This window comes from Larimichthys crocea, unplaced genomic scaffold, assembly GCF_000972845.2.
Source record: "Larimichthys crocea isolate SSNF unplaced genomic scaffold, L_crocea_2.0 scaffold434, whole genome shotgun sequence".
Taxonomy (NCBI): Eukaryota; Metazoa; Chordata; class Actinopteri; family Sciaenidae; genus Larimichthys; species Larimichthys crocea.
In genome coordinates this window covers 126,082-147,708 of record NW_020855649.1, presented here as the reverse complement: position 1 = coordinate 147,708, position 21,627 = coordinate 126,082, and the positions used below count along the sequence as shown (strand labels likewise).

The following is a 21,627-nucleotide window of genomic DNA, read 5'->3' as shown; positions in this document are numbered from 1 at the left end:
CACAATCCTTAGTACACACAAAGAAGCACTCGCTCTTTGACCTTCAGTGAAGAAAATGATGACTAATCACCTGCATTGAAGCTGCACTGCGAATACGTCCTGCCATGCCTTTTTTAAAATCTGCTCTGGCTCCGGCATTTCCTGCAGTAATTACAAGACCAAACCACCGAACAGCAGCTGGCAGAAGTGTGAACTTGAGTCACATGACAGGCAGGAGGGAAAGGTTTGTTTGGCAGTGCAGAGCTGCAGAGAGACTAAAATATACTACATGTACTTGTAATACTTGAAAGACAAGGATTAGGACTGTGAATTGACTGAATTTGACTTGAGATTTGACCTTTTCCTCTAACAGTATGAACGTCAGGTACACGAACAACAGTTTGTGGATGTTTTTGGGGGGATTATTGTTCTTCAGTACGATCAGTAATTTCCATTTGCTTTCAGAAAACTTCTTATATAAACTGATTTTTAAAAAAGCCAGGAGGCAGAGGACACATGTTGCTGATAGCACACTGTTAATTCAATATTTGGCAAATATTCACAACCATACATTTTTACACAATTTTGTGCTGAATATTTTTCATTTGCAAATTGTTCATTTTTTCATTATATTTTCAGTGCGTGGGCTTGTACTTCTCGGTAGATAATTGATTTCTGCAGTTTTTGAATATTCATAATGGGGGCAGCATCTCTGCTTTCTGACGGTAGATTTGTTGACTAATCAGCTGTTCTGGGGTCCTGTAAACACCCTCAGTCGGATGTGACTTCCCCGTGTTCAGCCGTTGTGCTGACATGAACTAAAGCGTCATTGCAGATAACAGAGGGTGAAGGTCATTCGTGTTGCTGTTGATGGTAATTGCTTCACTACAAACATAATATTTCAGCTGTTTTGAGTGAATGCTGTTGGAATTCGATTTAATTAAAATTCATCTGAATCGGTCCTGATGTGCTGCCATGTTTTGCAGTGATGTGTGACTCAGACTCGGATTATATGTGTGTCTGTTTGCTGCCACTCTCTAAAAATAACCCTGGATGGAGGCATTGAAAAAATACAGAAAAAAGTGGCAATTACATTTTTTTTTTGAAATTCTGCTTTCACATTTTTCTTTGTGAATGAAACCTTTCTCTCTCTTCTTTAGCTGTAACATTGAATTCCTGAAATAGTTTTTAAAAAGGTAGACCAACCACAGGTGATAAGCTTGAGAGAAAACTTTGTACTGCACCAAATCCTGTTAATCTACTTTCCACTTTGATATCAAAGTATTATTCCTGACCTGTGACACTCTCCCTCCATGCGTTCCAACCACTGGAGATATCACTGGTTACCACATAAACAAAACCTGCTCCTGTTACCTGGTTGGCAGCCAGACCAAAGTGAAGCAATTTTACCAACAACTAGCAGTCAGACTCTATTCATCTTTAATGGTGTGTTCAGGGGAAATTCTTTGCTTCGCATTTACAGCTTTCTACAGAACACTGCCAAAATAGCAACAGGTTGTGGTCATGTTTCAGCAGTAGAGGCCAGAGGAGCTACCTTTTAGTAGTAGTATAGTGAAGTGCCAAAATAATTAATTGATCTTTCAGTCGAGAGAGAGCACCAGTTTTGATAACTGATCAATAATTTAAGGATTTATAATAGTCAAATGCCAAATGTTGACTGGTGCTTCTCAAACGGGATGATTTATTTTAGATCTCTGTAAAATATCTTTTGTTTTGAGGACTGAGACTAATTCTGTTTATTTTTTAAATAATCAATTGTTTGTCTATGAAATATGAGACAGAAGTGAACAATACTTGTTTTAAGTCTCCACACTCCAAAGGGACCGTCCAATACTTAAATATATTCAGTGAAATATAAAGAAAAGCATTGAATTCTCACATTTGAGAGGCTACAACCAACAGACATTGGACTGATTGTTGATAAAATGATTGATTATAAAAATGGTTGCAGATTAATTTCCTGTCAATTCATCGTTCAAACTCTTTTTTTATGTATGTAAATGTATGTTTATGTTCATAAATGAATGAATGGTACAGTAATTGACAAACACTGTTTCCTGAAAAGGGGAACATCTGTTTATTTTCTGTCTCCCTCTCCAAACTTTGAATTGGCTTATGAAAGGTATTCTTTGAGCAGAAACAACAAGGTGAAGTAATAACAACCTTGAAATCCAATATCCTATTCACACTGGAGGGGGACTATTTATCTAGAGGCCATGTTTCTGTAACAGCCCCACAGGGCTCCACCGCTGTCTGTTCTGGAGCCTCTTCTATCCGAAATATGTTTTTCATGTTTTTATTACTAGCTAGAAGAACAACACTGCTCCCCATGTGTCCCTGCATGTTTTTCATTTTGTTCGGATGCTTGCAGAGTTCTTGGTATAAGATTATTCTGAGAAAAGAAGCCCTGTTTCATCCCTACGTCTTAAACAGAACAGCGTCCGTTGATGATGTTGTGTATTTCACAGTGGATTGGAGATGGTTTCTAAGATGCTTTTTTCATTTTTAATGCTGTAAAGAGAGAGAACGCTCCTCTGTGGCTCATTATCAAAACAAAGCCAGCGCATCCAAGTCAGGGGAGTAAGATGAATGTCACATTGTGATGACATGCTGACCCAGTCTTTTTCTTATTTGTGCTGTAACTAACAATCAAGTCATGAAAGCTCATTTCTTTTTTTTTCTGCGACATTCCTCAAATCAAACATAAATGCCATCACGCTCTCGTGATTATGTAATCTAGTTGCATCTCTTCTGTGACATAACAGCACCAGAAAACAAGTTGTTTGTCCTGATGTGCTCATTGTCTCAAATTTGCATAATGGTAGTCAATGGAAACACGCGTTCATTTGCAGTTTTTCTGGAAATTTGGGATGGCAATCTGACGGACCAAGTGAACGACACTTAGATGACTAATAAATCATCAGACTTGCTGTTGTTTCAGTTTTCATTGATTGGCACTACCTGTAGATACTCAGAAAGGGTAAAGCCTCTGAGATGGTAACCTACATTTTGCATGTGTCTATAGCTAAAAGATGACAATCTGGTGACTCAGTATGCCATATGACCATCATTTTGGAAACGCAGCATAAAAATCTTGTTGTTTGGTTCCTGGCACAGACACTCAAGATAGCGATCATCTTCAGTACACCTCTGTGACTCCCACAACTGTTGATGAGCTCATTGCAGATGCAGCAGCAGCGTCAGCAGTCAGATTGGCTGTCTGCCTCTGGGTGTTTTCTTGTTGCTCGTTCCTGTCCATCACCATCGCTCACTCTGTTGTTCTTTGTCTGGACTTGCTTTAATAAGCCCCCCCCCCGCTTCCTCTTATGTCCCCCTGTGGACGAGTAGGATGTAAGTATGAGCTTGGTTTGTTTGATGACTTCTCCCTCTGCGGGCTAAACCAACCCTCACATACCTCAGCGTGCATAAGACGTCTGTTTGTCTAACAATGTTCTAACTTTCTCACTATTTGCCTCTGTCTCCTGTTTGCTCACTCTCATACCTATGTACACGCAAACAGACATGACGTGTCATTCGCTCTTACCTCTGAGGGGCCTCCAGATGGGTCTTCACTCACTCGCTATCCTGCAGTCACTCCCAGCAGGGAGGTACAGGGAGTTGTGGGGGGGAGGGAGGGGGGCAGAGCTGATCGGATCCAAGGAAGGATAAACCTCCTGCAGGAACGTCTGCACGACTGGCTCAACTCGAGGGGATTTAGGGCAGGCGGGAGGGAGACGGGGAAAGAAAGACACGCACGAAAAAGAGAGAGAGGGTCGAGCTGAGAGCGAGGGATGTGAGTGATGTCTGTTGGTAGTGAGAGACAGCGGGTTCAGTCCTGTTGCCCTCAGCCTCGTCCTTAGTCATTACTGTATCCTGGAGCTCCACTATACCATTATAGTGCAGATTTCACTTTGTTGTAGCGTTAGTCATGGAATTGATTTATCAGTTCACTGTTATATAATTTTAAGAAGCAATTAGTATTCCATTCATTCATTTGTAATCAAAAATATCAGTTAAATATGCTTTCGATGGCTGAAGTTTGACGGTTTCAATTGAATTTTTGAGACACAGCTATTAAACAGTTTGACTCAAACGCACGCACAGCTGGCCCGGCTACCAAAACAAAGAATAGAGACGCTTGGATTGCAACCAAGCAGTGACGTCCATGGCTGTGAAGTGAAGCCAACACAGTAGTGCCCAAAACTGCAGTCCTGCAAATGTCCACTCAGGACTCCAGAGTGCGACTAATAATTTTTCTAGGTCGCACTGGTGCACCTGACGCTGCTTGGGTGAAAACATACATTTATTTCGCAAGCGCATCATCTCTCTGTATTCTCCTGTGACCAAACTCACACTTATGATAGGATCATATCGTGGTCTAAACCAATAAGAGACAGAGCTCGGGCGGGTCTTTGCCTCTGATTGGCTGTGGTCCTACATCCATCCCCACTACTGAGAGTCCATCCAGCCAAGACACGGAGCCCTCGGTCCCTGGTAAGATGCCAGGCCCTGGTCCTTCGGTGATAGCATCAGACCCAGAACCAGAGGAGACAACCAAGTCTGAGATAGAGCCCAGCCCTGAGACTCAAATGAATTACAATTACAATTTCCTTGGCTGAGGTACGACAAAGGCCATAACGTAATGCACTGCGTTTACTGTCAGGAGTGCGGTTGGAATATGGTTGCTAATACTGCATTCATAAGTGGGTCAACAATGTTTCGTATCAAAACTACTAAACACACTAGATGCCGTGACAAGTGTGTAGAGAAAGTGGCCCCTCTCCCAGCTGCATTTCAGCGGCAAGCAGTAATAATCAGGTCCTATAAGGAATCGGAAATGATAATCAAATGTAATGTTGCATACAACATTGCCAAAGAGGAGTTGCTGTTTGCCAAATTTAAATCAGAAATTTTTCTCATGAAGAAAAATGGATTAAAGGTAAAACGTTGCTTAATGTTTTAGCTTGAAATGTTCAATTTAAGCAAATTATTTTTCTTTTTATATATGATTGTTCTTCAAATAAAGACAAGCATTTCTCTACACCTTATTCTTGTTTAAAAATCATTCACATTGTATGAAAGTTATGGAGAGCGATTAAAAAGGTGACCTTATGGCATTAAAGGCGACACAATGAAAAATGTGGGTGCACCTAGATTTTGTGCTAGTGCACCTAAAAAACTACCTGCCACTTGAGTCTGGCTACAAAAAGAGTCAACAGCTAACATAGTGGCAGCCAACGTCACATATTTCTGTCCTCAAACCAGCGCTTTGGAAACCTACGGGTGACATCACTCATGCTCTGTCCATTCTTTATACTGTCGTTGGTCGTATATGGCACCTCTTACACAAAACAAATAATAAGCAACAATAATTAATGATCGAAAAGTAATCACGAGTTGTAACATTACTTCATTACCAGATTCCTCTAAAGCTTTGCTTAATGCAAGAAGTCAAATATGATTCACACAAAAAACAAACAATCACAGCACACTGTTACAAACGTCACACATACTTACAAATCTCAGAAGAGTTTAAGCTGCAGTCGTTTAACATATTCATGACAGTTTAGACAGTCTAGCTTTGAGTTGTACAGAAAAACAATCTCAACTCGAGATCCATTACCTTTTTCCTTGAGCTTTCAACCACATGTCATTTGTCTTCATGAGCTCAAAGAGGCCGTTCATATATGATTCAGAAGATCATATTTGAACAGAGACGGAAGTGAAGTCAGTATATGACTACCTGTTAACACATGACCAAACCTCCAAAAATATGTCATGTGATGATACCTGAGCAAAATCCATATTGATACAGACGTGAGATGTAGTTAGAAGCCCATGGACAGACACAGAAAAAAAAGCCTGTATCATGCAGTGTTCCCACATTGTGGTAACACCCTGCATCAAAGATAAGAATAATGGGAAGAATCTTTATGACCTCCATAAAAAAATTATTTTGCTGTTTTATCTTGGTGTACTGCACTTCAGTACACCAAGATAAGATAGCACTCATATAAACACTGATCATGTATAGGAGATAACTTTTTAAATTATGGACTGTAACTGAAGTTAAGGCTGTCCAATGGATAGTTTTAGGATAAGACAATGCTGGCTAGTCATATATAGTATAACGTGTATGTCAGAACATATTATTATGAATGTATTCTCTAAAACAAGAAGAGAATGAGAATCACAAAAAAATGGACTATGAAAGAGATTATGTAAGATTGGTAAAATAAGAAAATATATCCTGAACCTTCCAACCAAATAAATAATTTTAGCTTCTAGTGACTGACCCTAAGTGGAGTTTTGAGGTTTTGCAGAGGTGATGCTTTTGGCAGAAACCTGCGCCGTGACTTGAGCGCTGCATGATTGGCAGCGTAAGCACAATGATAGTATCATGAAGCCGTGACAAAGAGGCTTATCTCAAAGAAGCTTACAATAATGTCAGGAGTATGGCCCTGCATGACTTAAATCCCTTAAGGCGCTGTGTTATACCGACTGTAGATACCATCAAGACCACTGGAGTAGTATTTGTGGAATAGTTTTAGGAATGACTTTGTTAAAGCATAAAAAGGTTTGCTGAGCAGGTATGCCGTGCAGGTTCACAGCGAAACACATCAAGCCCTCCAAACAGGCCGAAAGAACATTTCCATTGATTGTTTTTGAAGAATTACAGGGGATGTTTGCTCACACAGAAAGGACCACTTGAGGAAAAGTTTCCATCTTCCTGGAAAATCTTTGTGAACCTGCTAATAAAACCGATGGATCATATTAAAGGCGTAAGAACATAGGCTCGGTTTGTGCTCGCCGTCTGACGCTCTTTGTCCTCGAATGAAAAAGAGGCTTTGTTTTGCCGTGGAGCCATGGCTAAACCAAAGAACCAACAGTTCCCTGGCAGACAAATAAAGGGTGGAAGAGAGAGCTTTGTCAACAATAGCTTTTCTGTTGTTTTCATTGGTCGGAGGTGCTAACCAGTTTCTGTGTTTGCTATCAGAACAGCAGGAAAGTTAAAGATTATTTCTGGTAAATGTCAGCCCAAGGACACTGTTCATATCCAATGTTGTCTTCGCTGGCCTTGTTCCATTCTTAATGATATTCCCTCCAGATATTTGCTTCCAACACCTGCTGTCCTCACGTTTACTTCAGCAACATTCGCCAGGATTGTACTCATTTTGTAACATATTTTTGCATCTGTTTGTCGTTCAGTAGACTTTAGATTATGAGGGTAAATTAGTAACTTCCAGAAGTGTCAGGGGTTAATCAGTCCCCCCCTTCCTCTGCTCTGGCACCTTTCAAAGCTTTACCTGACTGAATGCTCTGGAGGTCCTTCACAGAAACGTCTGATTAATTGTGACTTTACAAAGTTGAAAGGTTTTAAGTTTCACCTGCTGCTGCTGAAACGTCTTACTGGAACACACTTTTGGTAAATCTAGCGCTGTATTGATGCTATTATAACTTAGTTGTGGTTTGGCTTGATAGAAGAGTTTCACCACACTTTGGTTTTCATGCAGCCAAAAGAATAAACACCCTCTGCAGGAATGTCGGCTCTCAAGTGGAGCGAATATTCAATGTTTGTTTGCCTCAGAAGGTGAGAGAAGGTAGGAGTTTTTGGAAGAGGAGGGCTTTTTTTGGGTCGTGAATGACTTGAGTGCATTTTCAGTAAATCTAGGAAGCTTCCCAAGAGATAGCATCTGCTGAGGCAGCTTCTCTCTCCTTTCTACACTCTCTTCTCCACGCTCTGCTTCTCACCGTCTCGATGTTTTGATGTTCTGATTCTGGTCCGTCATGTTTCTTCACTTTTCCTCGGCAGATTTATGCCTCTTGTTTTCTGTCTTTTCCACCTCGCAACCTTCACTCCTTCCCGTGTGTTTATCTGAGAGGTCAAGAAACGGTTGGAGAGTCCTTCCAATCAGTTCTGAAAGGCATACATAAGGTTTAAAATTACAGCTCTGATTTTCATGATTACAGTTTCAACATTTTAGAATAAGTAGTATGAACACTAGTGCTGAAACAATGTCATTGATTGACTGACAAACAGAAAGCTAATTGGCTTTTGATAATTAAGAATGAGTCATCTGGCAAGGCAAGTTTATTTGTATAGCACAATTTGTACACAAGGCAATTCATAGTGCTTTACAGAGGCAAGCAAAAACATTGGACATTTAGACAAGCAATAAAAATAAAAACAAAAAAAGAGAAGAAAATTTAATTAAAAACATCAGAATGTCATTTAAAATCATTAAAACAGCAAATTTGAAAACAGTTTACAACATTAAACAAATCACAGGATTATGATTAAAAGTTCTTTAAAAGAGCTCAGCCATAGGCACGTGAAAAGAGAAAAGTTTTTAACCTGGTTTTAAAAGTACTAAGAGTTGGGGCTGATTTCAGTCCTGCTGGTCGTTTGTTCCAGTTGTGAGCAGCATAACTGCTAAATGCTGCTTCACCATGTCTGGTTTGAACTCTGTGCTCCATTATCTGACCTGAGTCAGTAGATCTCAGAGCCCTACTGGGTCTATATTCTACTAACATGTCGTTTATGTGTTGTGGGCCTAAACCATTCAGTGATTTGTAAACTAGTAGCAGAACTTTAAAATCTATTCTGTGGCTAACTGGGAGCCAGTGTAGAGACTTAAGAACTGGGGTGATGTGTTCTGATCTCTTTGTTCTGGTCAAAACTCGAGCTGCTGCGTTCTGAATGAGCTGCAGCTGTTTGATACCTTTTTGGGGAAGTCCAGTCAAAAGACCATTGCAGTAGTCAAGTCTACTGGAGATGAAAGCATGGATCAGCTTCTCCTGATCTGTTTGGGACATAAAGCCATTAACTCTGGATATGTTCTTAAGTTGGTAGAAGGCTGTTTTGGTGACTGATTTTATGTGACTGTTGAAGGTCAGATCTGAGTCTATCAACACGCCAAGGTTTCGGACTTGGTCTTTAGTTTCTAGAGACAGTAACTCAAGGTGTTTACTGACAGCAACCCTCTTCTCTTTATTGCCAAAAACAATGACCTCAGTTTTTTCTTGATTTAACTGAAGAAAATTTTGGTTCATCCAATTTTTGACTTGCTCTAGACAGTTACACAATGACTCTATAGGACTGCAGTCATCTGGGGACAGCGCAAGATATATCTGTGTGTCATCTGCATAACTATGATAGTTGACATTAGAATTCTGCAGAATTTGACCCAAAGGCAGCATATATAGGCTGAACAAAAGGGTCAAAGAACTGACCCCTGAGGAACCCCACATGTCATAGCCACTCGATCCGATTGATTACTTCAAGCCAAAATGTCAAACATTCTCTGCGTTCAGCTTCTCCATTGTGACAGTTAGCTGCTGTTTGATGTTTTATATCATCTCAAACTCTCTTTAGATTTTGGACTGCAAGAGTTTAGAAGATGTTTTAAATGACATAAGACATTTGAAGATGTCACTGAGGGCTCTGGGAACTTGTGATAAATTTTTCTTTATCAGATTTTTTGATAATGAAACCTTAATTGACGTCTGGGCACATTGCAAAATCCATTTATGTTTTTGGACTGTCATTCAGCACTGGATGAAATCTTCATCAATCATTGACACATTATTGCATTTTAAAAGTAAAAACGAAAAAGAAGAAGATATTGTGGGAGTGCAGTGACAAAACACTCGCCATCCTCCACAGAAACCAGGTGCAGTCAACGCTGCAGGGATTAGCCTGCTGCTTGTCTTCAGGTACTCCATTTAACACAATAGTCAGAGCTCCTGAGTGGGAGGTAGGGAACACTGAGCTGATATTCTGGATAGGTATCAAGGCTGATATTGACCTACTTAAGAAGATCAGGTATCGGCCAGACAGTCCACATTTAATTCAGATTCTTTGTCAGTGTTGCTGTAAAAGTCTTTTCCACTCACTTTTTCTGCTATCAGTTACTACTCAAATTTTAGTGTCACAGCTTGACCCTGTGTAATCCAGCTACATAGAAGAGAAGCGACAAACAGCACAGGGAAACACATACAGCTGTAACTACTCCTACGCGTTGGATCGGGGGTGTAGTCAACCCTGGCAGCATTACATCCCCTCTGATGAATCTCCTCTTGTGGTGTGATGGAGTGGCTGGTGAAGCAGCTGTTTCACTTCAGTGGCTGCTTCCAAGTCTGAATCCTTCACAACACACTTGACAAGTTTATGCAGGCTGTCTAAATGTATTAGTTTTGGTCTTTGTGGATGGTGCTCAGAAAGACGCAGTAAAAACAGCCAGGTTTTGGATGAAGTACGGCGAAATAGTGATGTTTTTCAGATTATTGGGGGTTTGAATGTTTTGAAGTTTGAAAGTATGAGTGAAGTTTTGAAATGTTTCTGATCTAAAAAAAAAACTTCTAAAAGGATCACAGGTTTGAATCTAAAACTGCAGGTAGATGAGATGAGAGCAGTGAGTCAGTGCTTGACTCACAGTCCTATATTCATACAGAAACTCCACAGCATCACCACTGGCTAATGATTGATTAACAGCTTTGTGTGTGTGTGTGTGTGTGTGTGTGTGTGTGTGTGTGTGTGTGTGTGTGTGTGTGTGTGTGTGCTTAAACACATTCTTCTCATTGTTTCATAGTGCCGGACAAACTCAGATCAATGAAAATTGTCGACTTGAAAAGCTTCTTTCACTCTCTCTCTAATGACTGAAAGTTAACGTCAGAGCTGACATTTTAAAATCACACACGTTCGTTTCATGTTTCTTTGCTAAAGATGCCCCGGTCATCTGTGATCATACAGGCTGATACACGCTCTGTTTGGAAAAAGTACTGGAAGTCCTTGACAATGGCCCCTTTTAAAAAGTCATGGAAATTCAATATTTTGGGCAAAGTTCTGTTCATCAGGTCATTATAATTAAATTACACTCAATCAGAAATCGCTCAACTTTTCAAAACTGACAGGTCACCGGCTCTCCTTTCTCCTCATCTTAATAAGCCTTGTCACAAAAAAAGCATGGCTGGAAATGGATTGGTGTAGCGATAGCTTGGCACTGCTCTGTTGAACGCTGGCTGCTGACTCCTCCGTCAACATAAATGGTTGGTGGGGGTATTTGTCACAAATGCTGAGCTAAAAACAAAGTTTTAACTTCTCTGCTGCAGGCCACATTTTGGCTATCACTTTCATTTTTCCTAATTAATTTAACAAATAACAAATGAAATTCAGCATGGATTGTGGTGTGTATTTCAGCTATGCTTGAAAATACTACTGTACTACTACAGTTTATTACCATTCATTTCATGTTGCTGAAATGTCATCACAAAGTTAATATGTTTCAAGCTTATTAATAAATGTTTGTGTGGCAGGGTGTTAAATTTCAGTGACATACTATGGTGAGGAATGCACATTATTCTGTACATGGTGTTGGCGAGTGTAAATGTTCTGCAGTGTATAATTACCGGTGCAGTAAATGTACAGGAATTAATCTTGCATACATGACTTGTATAGTACTATGTAGGGATGGGACAATAACTATATCATGAAAGCACAAATATCATATTTTAGTAGCAGTGTATAGAAAATTGAACCTTTTCTGTAGATGACGATTTGATGCTTTGTTTTTGATATGTTTGATGATGGCAAACTATAAGAACCTATTACAAAGTACAAAGAAAAAGAACAAAAGCACATCATGGCTGTGATCACCAGCCCACATAAATTAAGAATTAATTTCTTTGTGTCAAATCAACAGTGCCATCTTTAAAACGTGATTTCTGTCCCAAGCAAGTAATTAATCTGGAAATCAGGTAGATGATGTGGTTATTCGTCATCCCTATTGAAACACCAGTGGTTTCTCCTCATGTCTGGTCTGACCACTATGGGCAGATACACACATGACCAGACGATGGCCTAAGTTGTAGTTAGCAGCAGCTGCTTTGGTGAAATCTTTCATCTACAGTGTCATGTTTTTTTCAGTGGTGATTGTTTCAAACTCCAAGATACCTGCTTCTTTTTGTCTTACTACTCAGACATATGAGAAGGTAATTTATTCATTTTTTTCTTTTCCTTGGAGTCATAACATTAACATGTATTTTCTGCTGTTATAAATAATCAATAACAAAAGTTTTTTTCTCCCCCGACTCACTGCAATGCAATGCAAGGGAAATTTGTTTTTGACCTAGTTTGACATTTTACGGAATATTCTTATTCACTTTCTTGCCGAAAGTTAGATGAAAGGATTGATACCACTGTAATGTCTTTAAGCTCATTGTCGGGCTTGAATCAGGAGGCAGTTTAGCATAAGTGACTGAAGCAAGAAGTAGTTACTGTATTGAACTCTCGTACCAACTGTTTTCATGTATACACAGATTGTTTTGATATATATTTTTTTTCATCTATATATATATATCTAGATTATATATGTATATATGTATATGTATGTATATATATGTATGTATGTATGTATGTATGTATGTATGTATGTATATATATGTATATGTTATTTTGTGAGCTTTAAATGTACTGGTAGCTGATTTTTTAACTTCGGGCAGAGTAACACGAGCTGTCTTTATGCTAAGCTAGGCTGATGGCCTCCTGCTTCTGGCTTCATAATAAGTATCCAGACATGAGAGCAGCCTCCTCAGTTGATTCTCATCTCATCTCTTCTGTCCCTCTCACCTTTTCTAATGTCAAAACCAAAAAGGTCTGCAAAGTCCACTTGGACTCGATAAATCTCTCCTGAGTAGGTCGGGTAATTATTGAGCTGTTGGTTCTTTTTTGTCTCGTCATGAAAGGTTTCATTTTGTTACTGCTTAGCAGCTGTTTTTCAGCTCAGTGTTGTTAAAGACTTGTTTGGTGAATTAGTCTGTCCCAGTTTATTTGTGGTTGATGTAGGTTGCAGATAGTTGGAAATGGTCTGACATGATTTCAGTTTTTCATTTCCTTAGGGTTATGACATCTATTTACTGTATATATAAAAAATAATTTCTGATCTGAAGATGTGTCTGTGTGCTTTTTTCCCCCCAAAGAATGAAAGACTGATGAATGATTGCAGTTTTATTTTATTTGTGGAAATAAAAGCATGCTGATATAAAAACATATCCTTTTGTTAACATTAGGAGCCATGAGAATTTGTTGTGACATTAGATTTGTAATGGGTGTGAGGTTGGACCCAAGAACAGCACAGACTGAGACCAGTGTTGGAACAGTTCAACAGTTTATTGGCCAAACAGGGTCGCAAAAATCCACAGCAGGTACTCAGGAAATAGTCTCCAACAGAGCCAGCCAAAATAGTCCAGGCTGAAGGAAGGCTGAAGGCGAAACCGGGGAAGCAATCGGAAGATAAGCGCGCAAGAGCTCAGCATGCTGCTGAAGACAGTCTGGCAGAGTGGAAGGAGTGGGTTTAAATCAGGTGAGGGGACACAGTTGAAGGTGGTTGCATTAGTGAGGTGGGAGTGTCAGGCAGGTGATCTGCACACACAGATAATTCTTACCATGCACTTCTGTAGCTGATAAATCATCACTCTTATAGCTGTGTTCTCCTAATGAGTGCTGTAGCGATACAATGTCTGGTCCAGAGAAAGAGAAAAAAAACAACAGTAAATATTCACATTTCAGAAGCTGATATCAGAATTTATTTTCAAAAGAATGACTCAGAACAGGTGATTAATTTATTAGTTGACAAAAAATCGATAATTGAATAATCAATGCTGCTTTACTCTAATCCTCTTCACACTGAGGTGTTACATTTGGACACATTTCTTCCTTTAGATACACAGATTACTCTTTGGGGTCATTTTAGGACACCACATATTTGTGTGTGTGTGTGCATGTGTGTGTGTTCAATACCATCTTTGAAGTTAGTCTGAAAATGGATGTCTTGAATATTTAACCTTGCCCTGAGGCTGCAGTATTAATCCACAGACTCACAGAGGATCTGAGTGGAACACAGATCTGTCAGGCTGATATGTGGTTTATCACAACACTTTGTGGAAATATGAAAGATGAGAAGCTTTAGACAAAGCAGCGTGACAGACTACATGTGAAAGTGCTGTTTGTTTTAATGAACAAATAGATGAACAAGAGGAAAGGAAAAGGGGGTCGGGACAAGACAAATAGCCACTCGCGCTTAAAAAGCTAATCGGAAAATAATTAAGAGCCTTCCAGCCTCCTGGATGCATTATTGAAAAGAAACACAACCCAGTGATTCATTTGCCTGTGAACGCAGAGGCACCTTCCACTGTTAACTACTTTTTGTATGTGACTCCTCTCAGAACTTTTGATTAACAGCTTGATTATTTATATGGTAACCCTGTGTGATCACCATTAGGGATGTAACGATGCATTGTGACACGATTAAAAATCTGTACAAATGTGTGACGATTCGCACCGGTTGACAGAAAAAATGAGTTGCGATTATTCGTGAATGCAAGAGAAGTAGGATATGTTCTTTTTCTTCTTTTTTTAAATTAGAAATAGGTTACGTTATCTTAAAAAAAGTCACTGGTTGGTGATTCATTTGTTTAACGTCAGACATCAAGTCACGTGACTTACGTCACTACGAATGTACGGAGCACAGAACGAGGGAAGACATGGTGACGGTAGAAAATAGCTTTGAAACAGAGGACGCACTGAGCAGTTTGAAATCACCTGTGGAGCATTTTGGATTCCTTATATACACAAATACAACCATGAGAAACGGACAGACCAAGCCACCTCGTGAGCGACACAACTGCACATTACACCAGTTTACTGTGAGAAAGGAGATATTTGTCATGATGACCATGTAAGTTGCACTTTTTTATAAGAGAACACAAACTGTTTGAGAGTTTTCTGTAAAGAAAGCACCTAAGATTTTTTTCCTACAAAAAAATCGTATCGTGATCAAAAAATCGTGAACCGTATCGAGTTGTGAGTTGAGTGTCTCCCTCGACATCCCTAATCACCATAGAATTATATTTTTCTCCTTCTGAACATACTTTCCACTCATCCCTCTTTTCTTTGTTATAATAAGCATCCAATAGTGCAGAGGTCAAAACGCTGAGTGGCTCCTTTCTTTCGTTTCAAACAAAATTATAAAGGTAGACCACTTAAATGTTTGAATATTTCACATAAATGTCACTCTCTCACATCCATACAAACAGGGTTCCTCACTCACACATATGTCTGTTAAAATGTCAACCACCTGCACATTAAAGGAGAAAGCGGAGTTAGTTATTAGTTATGTCAGAAAACATTATTCACTTGCTGCTTCCTGTGTGTGCACTCTCACTCTCTGTCTTAGTCCTTTATTTAAAAGCAGAGAAAGGTTGTGACAGTGCAATGTTCACAATACTAGAAGCAGACTTATTGTACTTGTGAGCATAGAGCATAGATACCCAGAGATGAAAGGATGACGCGTTTTGTTTTTACAATTACTCACCATCTATAGACCTGCCCTGCTGTCTGTTTGGTCGCTATGATAGTCTGCATTACAAGGAATCTAATATTGGAACGTTTGCTTGGTTTTAATGTTTGATTTCAGGATCTGACCTTTTTAAAAAGTCATGACTCCACCTCCAGCTTTAAACCCACTGCAAACCACTTGTTCCACAGGAAACACTGAGGCAAAATTTGTTTGTCATTAGGCCGCTGTGTTATGTTCTGTGTTGGCCTATCACCGTTGTCAGATTAGCTCATATAACTTTATCTTTGAAGAAGAAATAACAAGACTACATCCCCGACCTTGTGTTGGGTGATCTTTGATCAGATGATTTCCTTGAGGCTATACATGAGCCTCAGCATACGCACTTTTCAGTCTGTTTTCCTGTTACGTGTGGAGTACATCTGGCAAACACAGAGCCTGTGATATGAATCATCTGATGAGCTACCTGTATCTTCTGATTTTCAAGTTTTTTTTTCTTCCAGCCAAGTGCCCTTTTGTCTATTCAGTCTCACTTCCTGTAGCACTGAATAGTTGTTGCAACCCCTCAATTTGCGAGCATCTCTCTATTACAGACACCACTGACTGTTCTCTTGTATTCTGTTTTGTCCTCCGTCCTTTGATTTCCTGATTCAGTTTTCCTGCTTTTCAAAATAGCAGTTTGCACAGTGCTTGTGAATACAAGTCACTGTGTGAGCGATGAGCCCTGAGGCTGGTTTCATAGTTCATGAAGAAAAGCGTAGCAGTAAACAAATCAACATGATTTGTGGAATCAAAGGCATGGCTGAATCAAAAATCCAATTTTAAGAAACAGCACAGCATTCTTAAGGCTAGAAAATTGGCTGTACAGCCTTAAAGCACAAGATTCTGATATTGTATACACAGCACGGGATCAGAAAGTTATCAAATCCAATTGCAAAGATGCTGTTTTTTTGTTTAGATGTAGTGTAGATCACAATATTCTTCATCTGCACACATGGTATGGCGTGCTATTAAAAAAGCGGACATCAGATCTGGAAATATGCAAGAAATGTAGAGCCTTCAAATGGAAACCAAAAAGCTTGCTGCACTTGTTGAATTTCTCCACATGACAAGCCCACACATCTTGACAGCGTAGGACTGGCCTGTCTCGCTCTGCTCTACATGATTCTTGTCTGTGGACGAAAAGAAAAGCTTTGGAAGCGGAAAGTGTGGAGGGAGGGGTGGGGTGTTCCATCTGTGTCCAGCACGGAGCAAAGGAGGGCCGACACAAAGGAGGGATTGAAGGACTGTCGCAAACAGCGAGTGAGAGAAACAACAAGATGGTTAATACAATGTTGTGGCTCCTAAAGTCTGGCTGTCTGTGGGAGACAGTAACACTTCTGTCAGTATAAGAAGGAGGGACAGGCTGCCAGGGCCAGGCCACCAAAACATTAGCAATGCAGCTCGGTGACAGAGAAATCATGTGAGGAGCTCTGGGTAGGTCGGAGATGGAGAGGACAGGGAAGAATGGGTGATACTGGTTGGAACAGCGGCAAGTAATGGACTGAGAAAAGAGCCAGAAGAGAAAAGACAATATTTATATCTGAAATGGGTAAAATAGAGAGTCTCGACTTTGCTCCTGCCCTTCTCTGTGACTTTTTGTTGAGATTCTATTTAAGGTAAAATTTGAGAGAGAGACGGCAGTGAAAGGTTGTCGAGGATACTCAAGTATAATTACATCTACAGAAGATGAGAATCTGGGGAAAAGGAAGCCAACTCAAGAGTGCCCGGCAATTTTAAGTCAGGTTTTGCTCAGATAAAGTCTCCAATCATCCAGAAAAAGGGGGAAGGATGGGTGCCTGCTGCAGCCGTGACCCCTCACTTGAGGCCGGTCACGAGCTTGTTCGTATCAAACGGCATGCTGCCTGGCCGGGGACGACGAAGGTGGTCACTAACGTTGATAATCATGAGTTCTCCACATGGGATCTGACGTGTGACACAAGGTAAGCGCATCGTGAAATACCATATCTTAACACTGCTAAACACTGACCTTTGTGGAGGCGTGGTGTTGGTTTGTAGAAAGTGGTGGATGATTCCTGTGTTTCGCCTAAAGAGCACGAAGCGGTTTGCAGCTCGTTACCTTCTTTGTTTCTGGGAAGAACACAGTTCCCTTTGGTGCAGTGCATCACCCTGACGGAACATTAAAAAACAAGTTGTGTGTGGTGTAGTTTGTCAGCTTTATGGGACTGAAACGGAATATAAGAGACATAAAAGTAGAGACAGACACTGTTATCAAGTTGCGGGTGTGTTTCTTTCAAATGTGCACAACTGAACATACACACATCCAAAGGCACGCTGAGCACTATGTTGTGGCTGTGTCTGGCAGGGTGGAATTTTTACAGTGAACACACACTCGCACTGTTCCCCAACTGAATGCAAACATAAGATTAATCCAGCTTGACAAGAACCGTATGACAGCTTTACTGGCGTGCTCAGCACTTTCCTCAGGCTCAGTCAGCTGTTCACGCCATAAAGAAGGTGGATTGGCTCCCACTGTGGGACACAGGCAAAGCTGAGGGTAACAGCAATGACAGAGGAGGACGTATTGTTGTAGAAATCATAGACTATTACTACATTAATCTCCCGTTGTCTTACAGACACGGTTGTGACTATATTACTAAATCCAGACAGTGAACTTAACTGCACTTCTCTGTCAAAAAGAAGCCTTGCCTAGAAATAGATGCTTTGCTCTACGATACAAGAAAAATATGTGGGCCAGATGAAATCTTAAAAATTTCATATTCACATGTGCCCCCAGAAATAATTTGAATTTCAAAACACCTGTGCGAGTATTTGAATCAAACCCAAGTACCACTGTTTTACATTTGGAGTGCTAGACATGGAAAATATTCAGGCTATGCTGAACGGCTAAATGTGTTGGCCGGCTTGATGACCCAGCTCGAGTGTGAGGTTTATTTATTCTTAATCAAACACGGTGGCCGAAAAACAAATTTGTTTTCCTTTATCAAGATATAAAGGTGAGTTTCATGTAAATTCTCTGTAAGAACGACATGTTGTGGAGTGGATAATGGTTGACTGTATAAAAGCAGGTTTAAATGACCAAATGGTCAAACAGAAATACTTAGGCCTGCATTTCTGAGTCCAACACAGTTGTAATTTGAATTAATATGCTTTTGTTAACCACTATGATTTATATTAATTTTTTTTTATGTGCTGTTATCAACACCTCAACTCTAACATAGTGGGTGGAAAACATTACAGGAACACTTGACTCAAGCAAATATTAAACTTCAGTGGTCTGAATTGATGCAACAGAGACGGTGATATCTTTTCTCCAAAAGCCTATTCATCATACGTCTTTCCCACACAGTGAAAATAACAACTGAACACTCTAACCTTTATCAAGTGTTAGTGTTATTGTATGGCTGTGTATTGGACTGTAAAGTGTTCCTGATTTATTCAGCCTCTGTATGTTTTTGAAGTGTTGAAACTGTGAAATACAGAAAGAAATGTGGTGCAGAGGAGAGACATCGGCCTTATTGCCTTATTATTGCACTGTATAAACAAACCAAACCAATTTACTTTGTAGGCGTTCAGCTGACAGAACCTATACAAAGAAATTCAGCAGATGGGGGCGTTTCAGAAAGTCTCAATATTATATGAAATCTTATATTTTGCCTTTTTATTTTGACTAGAAATCGTGCCCTGCTCCGGCTCTCAGCCTGGCACTGCTTGGGAGGTCCCTAAATTCAATGTGAAAATGCATGAGAACAGAAACGTTGGGTTGAACTTAATCTGCAGCGTATTATAAGACAGCCATTGCAGACAACACTCCCTGCACCGGTGGTGGGAGTATAGCTCTCTGGAGGCATCTAATTCTGTCAGTTTGAATGTCTGTCATGGGCAGAGGGCTGTTGCTTTTGTATGTGGAGATGTAGTCAATTATTCAGGAGGAGGATTTAACTACTTAATGCTCTCTTAATGTGACACTGTTGATGATTACCACAAAATCAAAATGGAAAGGGACTTGCTGTTTGATTCCTCACATTCCCCCACCGTTGGTGCCCTTTTGTCAAGCCGCCTGACTCACTCATGGTAATAATATTGATTTAATCATAACAGATACAGGAAACGGTTGTCATCAGGTCTCCCTGAAGGGTTTAACCTGGCGGGTTGTCAAATTTGTTCATGCAGTCACTTGAGTGTCTGAACAAAGCTCTACTGTGTCTGTTTCATGTGTGGGTGCTGCTAGATTCCTGTGGGAAATCAACTTCACGGACTCTGATTACTCAAAGGGCAAATTTATTTATATAACATGTAAAATACACAGAGACTGTTAGGTGCATACATCTAATAAAAAAGAATACAGCATGAGACAAGTGCAGAGTGCAGGGGCAGGGTGAGTGGCCCATACCAGGGATCTAAAGATAGAGAAAAGTTTAGCTGCTTAGCTAGCATGGACTGGCTCTTCATGGAGGATGGCTCCGATGTAACGGAGATTGAAAAAACGATAAAAAATGAATTGAAATGGGCATGGCTGTCGGAAACGGAGAATGGCGAGCCTTTTACTTCCCGGAGCAAAACAGGCAGGTGTGTTTCTGTGTGGTATGTCCAATGACAATATGAAGCATGGACAGAGCATGACGTGACGTCACCCGCAGGTTACTGAAGCATCAGTTTTGAAGCTGAAAATATGCAGTGCTCTCTGTACTGCCTCTTCCGCTCCCCAGCTAAGCTTATGGCACTCCTGCATTAGCTTACCAAGGAGGCTGCTTGGGTATGCCATAAAAAGGTACAGTGCGGCAGTAATGGCAAAAAGGTACTAGCACGCCATTAGGCTGAAGCTTGTCACAAGGTTGGCCTTCATGCTCTCCAGGACACATCCTTGCTGCCTAACACCTGCTTTAGATTCACAAATTGCAAATGTATGACTTGGCTGCAGCTTGAAAGAGATGGGGAGATTGGTTATAGGGTCCAACCTACTGAAATTTAGGGCTGGAAACAAATTTTGTTAGTCGAATCAGATTCAGCTGTTCAATAGAAAAATTCAGGTAATCCTTTTCCAGTTCAGCACCACATTAAACTTAGCCTACATGAGTCAACATACAGGTCTCATGTTTTAGCCTGCCTCACATGAAAAATGCCTTTTTTCATCCTTTCATCATCAGTGATGTGAAAACATCAGATTTTCACAATTCACTTCATCCAGTTCAGGTATAAAACCCCAGTACACCCCAGCATCTCCCCCGCTAGCCTGCTGACAGCGCTGTCAGAGTCGATCACAGTGGACGGCAACAGAGGAGGTTCTACTACTGTCTTGTTCAAAAGTGGTTTTAGACAACTTCACTGACAGTCATCAATGAGGCGAAGCAAGTCAGAGCAGTCAACAGCCTCTTCTCCTCTTCATTCACAGTTAGTTTTGTGGTTTGTGGTCATTTTGAGTGATTTTGAGGTCTATAGCCTTGTTGCTTGTGCAGCGTGTAGAGATTCAACTGACAAAATATGAGTTGACTCGGGGGTCTTCTTAACTGATGTGTTGAATCATGGATTTTTCAAGGGCAGCTCTTCTGAAAAAAAAGGTGTGGACACATTTTCTAACTCGGTGCCAAATCTGTGTAGAATTGTGGAAGTGGAACCATTTTATGTAAGGTAAAAGTGGATTAGTTGTCATAGCAGATGCACTTATTGATGTCGGTATCGGTGCTGAGTTTGAAGTGGTGTATCACATTGGTGCATCCCTACCAGCTCTCTGAGGGAATAAATAGTCACTTTTGAGCACCCACTTCAATGAGACGAGGCACATATTCAATCATATTTGGCAGACTTTCTTATTGTTTGATGTCGCTTCTTAGAGATCAGATCTGATCCTTACACACAGAAGCCACCGATTTCTTTTTAGCATTGCCAAAGATTTAAGAGTTACACAATAGACATTAATAAGTGAGATGGTAAAGAGGTGGTTGAAATGAAATGACTCAGTATCTGTTTGAAGTTTCTAAGAATGTAGATGTATAACATTCAGATAGTCTGATTAGGATTTGATCACTTTTATTTTTGCACGTCATCCAAAATAGCCTGCCAAGCCACTAGGACACGTTCAGTCACACATTTCTGTCAGTGTTTTTGCCTGACAGGCTGTCTAGTCATTGGCCAGCCTGTTTGGTATTCAGGTAGTGAATTAGCTGTTTGGTTGCCACCAAGCACTGTGATTGAGTGAATCAGGTTAGCAGTAAAAAACAGTCAGCCATTAATAAAGGGACTGCTTTTGTCCAGT

General features: G+C 40.3%; 1 protein-coding gene across 10 annotated transcripts in view; it reads left to right on the top strand.

The window, feature by feature from the left end:
* LOC104937143 (pleckstrin homology domain-containing family A member 7) overlaps nt 1-21,627 on the top strand; it is a 135,861-nt gene that overhangs the window by 2,080 nt on the left and 112,154 nt on the right. Inside the window, exon 1 of one of the 10 annotated variants that reach the window (XM_019261059.2) lies at nt 16,698-17,335. The exons of the other annotated variants lie outside the window; for them this stretch is intronic. Within the exon in view, the coding sequence (XP_019116604.1) occupies nt 17,184-17,335 (152 nt within the window). The 5' untranslated portion in view covers nt 16,698-17,183. Of the gene's footprint in view, nt 1-16,697; nt 17,336-21,627 lie in introns of those variants that run through there. 10 annotated transcript variants of the gene reach the window in all.